This window comes from Pinus tabuliformis, chromosome J (assembly GCF_031772625.1).
Source record: "Pinus tabuliformis cultivar Carrire ecotype Pingquan chromosome J, CPIR1, whole genome shotgun sequence".
In the NCBI taxonomy this organism is placed as follows: Eukaryota; Viridiplantae; Streptophyta; class Pinopsida; order Pinales; family Pinaceae; genus Pinus; species Pinus tabuliformis.
In genome coordinates, this window is record NC_142295.1 from 1,548,471,914 (window position 1) to 1,548,481,952 (window position 10,039).

The 10,039-nt window shown below is 32.4% G+C and overlaps 1 protein-coding gene across 1 annotated transcript; it reads right to left on the reverse strand.

Moving 5' to 3' along the window:
• Window positions 1-1,199: 1,199 nt before the first annotated feature.
• On the reverse strand, window positions 1,200-3,031 carry LOC149233403 (uncharacterized). The gene is made up of 2 exons (XM_089379743.1): window positions 2,423-3,031; window positions 1,200-1,724 (listed from the first exon to the last, which is right to left on the reverse strand). The coding sequence occupies exons 1-2, from the start codon at window positions 2,888-2,890 to the stop codon at window positions 1,446-1,448; spliced, it is 747 nt and encodes a 248-aa protein (XP_089235869.1). The 5' UTR covers window positions 2,891-3,031; the 3' UTR covers window positions 1,200-1,445.
• Between the last annotated feature and the right edge of the window lie 7,008 nt (window positions 3,032-10,039).

Here is a 10,039-nt window from a genome sequence, read left to right on the forward strand (position 1 = left end):
CATTGTAGCTATCACTGACCCATTCAGAATAGAATGTACCTGTATATTGAGTGTCCAAGCGGCAAGCCACACCTAACTATACTATAGCATAGTTTATCAACATACATGCCACCATACTTATCAAAACTGCAAATACGTACTGATCGTAGTGAAATGCTGCAACAGATTATAATACAGAGTAAACAATAGCATAGTTACAACGTAAAACAGTTCACTCAAAGACACACATCCCAAATAAAATATAAGGAGCATTTCCTGAAGGCTGACAGCCTTTGGATCAAATTTGTCATTAGAAACAATGTGCTACATATCTTGAATACCTAAAATTAGATGTGCATCTTGCATTGCCTGTATTATCTTGAAAACCTAAAATTAGATGTGCATCTTGCATTGCCTGAAATCAAAAAGAATTCACGACCAAGGCAATTGCTAGATTATGAGAGAAACACAAAAGAACCAGATCATTATAAAAGACTTTACCATCACAACGATATATTCGAGTGAAAATCTAGAAAGCAGTTATGTTGCACATCCTGTGGGCAAAAGCCTATCTGGATTTTCTGGTATATCTTGGAGACAATTTTAATTAAAATTTCAAAATCATTACAATTGTGGGTATCATGCCAATTAAAGTGATTTTTTTTTCCAAACCAAGTTCGTTTTAAGGTTTAGATTACAAACCTCTGAATGAAGCTGCTAACTAACCACTCACTAATAAAATACTGTCTTATCTCCAGGACCATAGAGCTTGCCAGTCTCTCAATTCAAAGTCCAAGCCACAATTGCGTATGGACAGACAGAAATCGAGAATACTAATACCAATGAAACTGTTTACAGATTTTTCCTGTAAAAGAGAAGTGCGGGATATTCTGTTGAATGAAAATGACAACAAAGTAAGCTTTCTTCATAGAGACCCAGGTTCAGTCCCCCCGAAAAGACATACTGCTGGGGCTAATGCAATCAAACATCTGCCATCTTATGATATTTCAGTGTTTGGTTTATTTCAGTGTTAACCAAACCTAGTGCAAAACGTTAACTAAATTAAAATCAAATAATTCTAACTATAGTAATGGCTCCTTACAAGCTGTAGATTTTCATCAAATCATCACGATTCCTAATTATACCAATGGCATTTTACATTCTGTTAAATCAAAATCAAATAATCTTAACTATAGCAACGGCTCAACATTCAGTAGAGATTAAAATCAAATAATGGCTCTTTTTCACACAAAATCAAAGATACACGTCATTTAATCAGAAACCCTTGGAATTCAAACGTCCTCAGATGATTTCTATTTACAATGGGAAAATGCAAGAGTGAAAATCTTGACTTGTCGTTCATCAGTTCTGCCCAAAATCCAGAAGCTTACAATCAATAAGGCAAATGTCAGCCTATATGTCATCTAGGTGTTATATCAAACAGTAATGAGGTCCAGGATAAAATACTACCCCGCGTAAGTGGAGTTATTGTTAGGACAATCTACAGAAACAAGCTCCCTGGGATGAGAATCTCTGCAAAGTTTACAAATGGCCAATATAGCCGAATCATCGTGATCCTCCCGCTGGATTACCTCGAGAGTTTTGACCAAATCATCTTTGAAACCCTGATTCACTTTTCTTTTCTTTAAACCGCGAATGGCCGAGGAGGTTGCTTCGTCTTCACCGCCACTCATATTGTTATTGCTGTTGTTAACCCCAGAAGAAGAAGAGCAACCACAATCGCCCTATTAAACAATGCCCAAATGCCCAAATGTCAGGCCCCTCGCATCATTAAGACACACAAAACCCACAACATGCCAGAAGCCACACTCGACCTTCGATGGAGAATCCTCCTCAAAAGATTCCACCATCTGAAGGTCTCAGGCAACCCCAAACTGGTTGCACCACCAAGAGAAGCGAGGTGCTCGCCCAAGGTCGAAAGAGTGGAATCTCTCAACAGTGTGTGTGTGGAGAGGTAGAGATCCATGGAAATCTACCGAGATTTCTGTGAATTGGTGTATTGAATCTAAACAATATGGAAACATAGAATATGAACAATAGCACAAACCCATCAAAACTAAGGCTCGGTATGGGTATTAAGATCTGTGCGCATTCCAAATGCACACGGTAATCCCTGGGAGCATATCAAAACCTAGAGTTTAGATGAGTCTGGGATACATCAAGATTTCAAAGATGCACACAGCCCCATCAAAACTAGGCTTTGATATGGTCATAAAGATATGAAAGATTGTGGATGCATACAACCCCATCTAAACTAGGGTTTGCTATGGCCATCAAGATTTCAAAGTTACAGGATGCATGTACTGAATTCACATGCACATGATAACCTCGAGATGCATATGAAGCCCTCAAACCCCTGTTTAGATGATTTTATTCTATAGCATTAAAGACAAAGGAACAAACAAAGGAAAAAAAATCTTACCTCGGAAGTGTTCAGAGCCAAGCTTTCATGGAGACGTTTGTGGTGGGCGGCATTGAGAGGGGCATTCGAAAGGGGGCTTTCAGCGCAGTGCCGGTCGTCGCCAGACGATTCCTCTTCTTCATCTGTAGAAGAACAACTGAGAGGCGGTCCCGAGTAGCCGGAGGCGAGCGGTACTACCTGGTTTTCGTCATTATTTTCCTCATCGTCGTCACCATCACTCTTTGAGCGGCCTCCGCCAGCGCATCTCTCGCAGACGGAGACGGTCGGACCGGGCTTCGCACCGGAGGCCCGCCATGCGGTCACAGATTGACAAATCTGGCACAGCAAGCTTCGACAATGCCGCGCCACGAGAAAATTTGCGCTGTGAACTTTGGCATCGCAGTCCCAACAGAGACTCGCTTCGTCTGACTCGCAATACAATCTGGCAGACAATTCACAGAGCTCACATTCCTTCATTGTTTTAGCCATTTTCAGATCCCTGAGAGATCCGCAAATCACCCAGGACAAACAAACACCAGATTTCTTCTCAGACCAAATTCATAACAAAATGGTGTTCGCAGAAGAAGATTCAGACTGCGTTGCTCGTCGTCTACTTCTATACCTGGTTTTCCCCACCAGGCCTGGACCGAGCCTAACGCTCGGACTGACGGGGAAAGAAAATATCAGGAACTAACGGCTCCGTTAAGCTCCACGTGTCATTTTGAAATGAATCGTATATAGGTCGGCCTTTCATGTTTTGAGGTTTGTGTTTTAGATTGCATTTGCGAGTACAGATCCTTCATCAAGGGTCGTGTGCTGACGTGGCGTGGAAACCTCGTGGCTTGTGAGAATCATTTGTGATTGCATGTAGGATCTGCCAGGCCGGATTTCATACGTGGCATCCTTTCGTCGGCGCAGAGCATCGTTGCCCATGCCTTGGGACACGATTATGATACGGATAGCAACAACTCTGCAGGGGCGGGACCCACCGGATATCTCATCCACATCTCCAGAAGCGTTCCTTTCTCCGCCAATCCTCAGCCTCATGTTGTCTGTCGCGGTCAGAAATCGGCTTTATTGTTTCAATTTCCGGCCACATAAAAAACATAATACTAAATGCTAGCAACAAATAATGGCCATTCAAACACATGGCGACATTCACCGTTTACCTAATGTCCACGCAATTCCATGTTGGTGAGGATAGCGACCACAGTTCCCCAATCCTTGGGTGGTATTTATATAAAATTTTGTATTTTTCTGGAAAATACTATTTAAATTATTCTTAATTAGTTAAGATAAGGTGAAAACAGGTTAATGATGTGACAGCAAAAGGTTTTGTGCATGAATGAAAAAAAAATAGCTGTAATTTTAGATATCGCAATTGTATTAATAAAAATTAGGGTGATAATAGGATGAAAGTTCATGTTTTTCTAAATTATTAGTTTTATATATAAAATTTAGGTACGGATGTTTATGGAGTTTTGGATAGATAGTGATTTCGTTAATTATTAAATAAATTATATTTAAAAAATTAAAATATCTAATAAAAAATAGAATTAGAAAATTAAAATCTAAGTAAATTTTTTATAATCCTATGATTTAGAACTTCTTAAAATCAAAATAATATAAGCACAATGTTTTATAATTAAAGTTTCTACTTATTTTATAAAATTAAAACTTTCGACCCATTTTTAAATTCTACCATTTTTATAAAATTAAAACTTTCAATAAAAATATTCTAAAATTTTATAATAAAAAATTCCATAATAACATCATCCAAACTTTCTCAAAATTATAAGAAATTTATCAATAACTCCAACTTTATTTTTATAAAATTTGAAAAAATTACCACTTACATAAATATTTAAAAAATTTATAATCAACTTTCCCATAAATTATATAAAACTAAAATATCTCATAATTAAATATAATTAAAATTCTCAATAAATTTTATATAAAATTGCTAATGATTATTAACCACATAAATTGAGAATTTTATATAAAATTTCTAATAATTATTAACCACATAAAAATCACAAAATTTTATGAGCAAATTTTCTACAAATTAAAACTTCCCATAACATTTAATAAACTTTCAAAAACATTATAGTCAAAATTCCCTCCATTATAAAATTTTAGTCAAAAATTCCATCCATCCATATTATATAACACGAACTGAAATATTAAATTACTAATAAATATATATTGTACGTCACAATGTGTACCAAGTTGGAAGATATTTATGTCTTTAATTTTATTTTAAATTCAATTCAATGCAATCAGATACATACTAAATGAAGTCGAAGATATTTATTTTTTTATTTTAAATTCAATTCATCGGAAAAATCACTTAATAAATAATGATAATAAACTAACACAAATAAATAAACAAATAATCTGATCATCTCGGAAAAAATAATAATACAAACAACGCATATGCGTCACTGAATTTTTCTTTAATATTAACCTTTGGTTTTTTTAATTTCTCTATGGGGTATATTTTAGAAGGGTCGTCGTCACAAAACCAATAATATGAAAGAAATGTTAGAGTAAGCTAATCTCTTTATGTATAGTGTTTTATATTAACTCCTTTCTAATCAATGAAAAGTTCATTTAAAAGTCAAAACCCATTATTGAAATATGGATTGGCATATTTGAAAGTAGGATGGGGACCATATAAATATAAATAAATTTGCTGTTTTGCGGTAGAATGCGAATCATATAAATCTAAATAAATGTGTTTATTTATTTAATTTAATTTATATATATATGAAATTGCCTTAGTCTAATAATTATGTTTTTTCGTTTCGAAAATTATGGAAATTATAGTAATATTTTAAAAAAAATTGGCAAAGATTTTTGTAAATCTATATAAAAGTTATCAAAATTCATAATTTTAGGTGTCTTAGAAGTTTTTGATGGTGCTCAATCTATTTCCACCATTAAAAACATGATTCAAACACTCTCTCTACAAGATTTTTATTTTTTGGCCCAGATTCTGGCCATTTTTTACTATTCGGGCAATTCATCCGCCTCCATAGACAACTCCTATGAAATTCGGTATAGTTTAATTGGAGATAGCTATGTTATGAAGTATTATGTAAATTATGAATTCAAGGTTCAAATCTCTTGGGTCAAATCAACTAAAAGAATATTAAAAATGAAGGAGTAAGCTAAATGAATAAATTTGAGTGATTAAGAATTTTGAATTTTAAGGGGCAGCAGGAGCGGGAGGGGTATTTTTTTCCTTGGTGAACAAGTCGGAACAAAATACTCATGGGGATTAGGAGTAGCAACAAACAACAAAGCTGAATTGTTAGCAATGTGGAAAGGCTTGGATATAGCTCTATCCCGGGGGATAAAAAACATTAAAGTGATCAGTGATTCCTTATTAGCCTTAAGGATGTTCTCTCCTTTCGTTGCAAATTCAAAGGATAAAAAATCAACCCTTGTATTAAGAATTGAATTTCAATTAAAAAAAATTGATAAATTTGAATTGTTTCACATTTTCCGTCACCTCAATTCCACTGCTGACAGTTTGGCAAATCGTGGGGTTCTCTTGGGTGTTGGTGAGTGCGAGACAGATGGAGGGGCAATATGCCTCACCCCCATCCCATAAGAATATGTTGATCAGAGCAGTTGAGATCACCCTCAATCAGCCTGAGGGTTGGAAGATGTGTGAACTCGTGGCAAGGTGGCCGGACAAATGGTGGATAGGATGTATGGTATTAATGCATGAAGCTCATGCGGATCCCCAGGACATTCGTTTTGTTCGCTCGCACAAGGTTTGGTTTATTCTCATTAAGAGAGCAGCGCCCTCGTCCTTTCAGCAAGGAATTGAGCCTGCAAAAATTAGAGGTAATTTAATGGTGAAGCGATGGCCATCTTATCCTACGGGGAATTGGCTACAAGGGTGGTTCGATAGATCCATTGGCCTGCAAAATTATTTAATGGGCCTTCAAATCGAGGATATACAAGTGATTATGGCACGAGCAGGAGTGAAGGATGAAACATAAGTTCTAGTATATAAATGGATGTAGCCTCTGTCGAATCTCATTGATGAGGTAATCAGAGAGCGTGAGTGTGAGCATAGTTTAATTTGGGAGGATACCGTGATGGAGTCGCAGAATGCTCAAGGTGAGAAGCCCTCGATGGAGGATGTAGCTAGGTGGAAGAGGGTTGTGGAGTTCCTGTTGAAACTACTCATGGGCAGGATGGACCTCCTTACACACCATGTTGAGTTATTGGAGAAAGATTGTTCAGCGAATGCTGAGCGAATTAATGCCAAGTTTGAAAGTGTGGAAGCCACTCTGGAAAGGAGAATTGTGAAGATGGAAACGGACTTGCTTTCCTCCAACTTAGAGCTAATAAGTGATAGCATATTTAACGAAGTGCAAGAGATCATAGTTGGGTTGCCTGAGGAGGTTGTTGTTCAAATACAAATTCGAGACGAAGCAAGAGATGCAGGTGTAGGTGCAGGATCAAGTGGGTAGGAGAAGGAGGAATGCAAGGAAGTTGGGAAGTTAAGCTCAATTTAATGTTTGTCATATGTTATGTCGCTTTGTGTTTATATTAAGTTTGTTTTATAGATATTATGGGAATTATCAGTGTTATGTAATAGTGGTCAAGGCATGTAGAAGGAAGAAATTAGTTTTGTGGATGTACTGGGATCTGGAAATTGATGCACAAATCGCTGCCAGTTTTGATGAAAATTTTGTAAATGTGATTCTAGTAATGTAATTCCAGATTTTGAATATATATAAAGTACATGTTCTTGTTAAAAAAAAATCAATTTTATAAAAGAGATTTAAGGATTAATCTTTTGTGTCATTACAATTTAGGTGGACTCAAGTTAAGAGTATATGTTTCCTTTTACAAAATTAGAGTTGAAATTTAAAAAAAATAAAGTATATACAACTTTAAACTTTTTCACTAAATATCCCATTTACATTAACTAAATATCTAAAAAAAAGTTAATGATTTTTTACTTAACAAAACAATAATAACATTAATATATTTATAAAACAATAAAAACAAATTATTTTAATTTGGAAATTTTCAAAATAATTGCTATTTACACTTTGTTTTTTTATTTTTATTTTACTAAGCCAAAAAAACACTTTTTACAACTTAATATGAAGATTAGGGTGGTGTAATTTTGTGATCATCTTAGAGCTCACAAGTAAATTTAAAAACTATCAATAATAAAAATATATTTTAATATTAAAATTATGTAAATATTTAGAGAAAGAGCTCCAAGGGATCTATATCAGTAAGCAATACAATGTGTTATTAAAGCACTTTTTGTCTATGTTTGTAGTTTTATCTTTGCCTGTTCTATTTATAAATTTAATTTATATATATTTAATAAAAAAATAAAAATAAAAAATCTATATTAATAATTAATAAATTAAAAAAATTAAATTAACATAAATTCAAAAAAATTAAAACTAATCTATTTCAATATTTATCTATATTGAAAATTTTTATGATAAACTTGTAAGTAAACAAAAGCATAAGAAACATTTCTGACATGTTATACGTAATAAAGTAATTACTCATTTTTATAATAATGAAATAATATTACCTATTTTCCTTATAATATTGTTCTTCGTAATAACATTTTCTTTATAGTATTGTTATTGTTTTTCTTAATTTTCTTTATAGTATTGTATTTTTTAATAACTTAATATTAAATTAAAATGGTTATAAAGATAATAAAGTTGTTTATGTATATGGGCGATATCTCCTGGGACGACGTTTTATTTGCTTTTCCATTTGGGTTCGACCCACAAATACATGATGTGCTGCTATCGCAACTATTGTAATCATCGGACTTTGTATATATTGTAAATTGTGTTCTAGGGTTAATATAATGCTTTTGAAGAGGGACTTACCCCTCATCTTTAAAAAAAAAGATAATAAAGTTGTTTGCTTTGTGCTTATATAAATATTATAATATTTTTTTATTTTTTACTTATCAAATTAATTTTTTAAACTTTTCAAATATTAAAAAAAAATAATGTCATTTATAAATTATTTTTTATTTCATTCAACATTAAACACCACCACTATCATCAATAAATAAAAAATAAAATTATATATTTTTCATTTATATTTTATATTTTTTGTTTTCTTATATTATTTTAATTTAAGATTGAAATAAAAAATTAAAATTAATAAATATTAATATTAAATCTAAAATACAAATCACTTATTATCCTAATTAATCTTTAATCACTAAATTATAATAACTAAGAAAATTAAAAACATGTTATAATATATCCACTAAAATTTAATCTACTACTATCATAAGAATACCTCCTCCAAACCACTGAAATAAAATTGGCAAATTTAAGCTTATTCCATACAGAAATCATTTTATTTTGTATAGTCCTTAACAGAGGCATGTGCAGGATGGCCCCGTAAAACAGTTAATATAAATTTCTTGAAAAGAATCGATAGGAGTCGATCTATACAAAAGAATGACAAGAGACGCAACTTCTTTTTTATTTTTCTCTTTCTAAGTCCTTGCGCGTCTTTTCCTTTTGTGCCTCTCCTCCACATGTTCTTCTATCGTACTTGAACCTTTCATTGCACGTCAATACTTTACAAATCGAGTATATCATAATAATTATTAAATAAAATTTCAGAATAATTACATTGTTGTTTTGGAGTCGATGTTTCGAACCATTTATTGTGGTTTATTCTCATAATAATTTTAGCAGTGTATGTTATAGGTCATGTATAATTTGTAATTATTAGCAATTGCTCCTAAAGGTGCAAAGATACACGGAAGGAATACAAGAATTGAGAAAATCATCTTAAAAAATTAAATGACTAAATATAAATCTCTTAATTCTAATAGAATAAATATTAGATAAAAATTATTTTTAAAAAAATTGAAAAAACTTTGTTAAGAAAAGTGATTTTCTACTTCAATGGTTGAGCAAAAGGCCCCTTTCCACGATGATAAAGAACCATCCATCCATTTATTTAGTACAATAATTTACTATTCATTTATTTATTTAGCAAAATATTTTTTCACTGTCAGCTTGCACCCTTTTTAATCCCCATTGTTTTGAGCCTTTCCACCATGGAAGTGGAAGAGTAGAGGTCCATCAAATGATTAGGAAAGGCACCTCTCAATGTTTGTAAATGCCTTTGCAATTTAATCAACTTTGCATTATCTATAAAAACATTGATATAATACTTTAAACAACTTACATCATATATGGAAAAGCACCTTTCATTTGAGAAATACAAAATTTGCTTCTTTATTTTCTAGAAGTTTTCCCTTGAAATGGCATAAGAGGGCATGTGGTAATTCCCAATAATTTCATCATTATAATTTGTTTTAGATTATTTCAATCAAATAAAGTATGTAATAGAGTAATCACCTCACATTATTGATTTTAAAATATTTATATAAAATTTAAAACACTTGATTATTTGATCACATTAAATTATGTTAATATTTATTTTAATTTATTTCACTTTTTTAAATATATTAATTTTATTATAATAATGTTAAAGCATTGATTCTAATGTTATTATAAATATTATAAGTAGTTTTGATATAGCATATTTTTATGCTCAAATTTTATTTTATATTAATATCGTTTTTTTCTCCTTCTT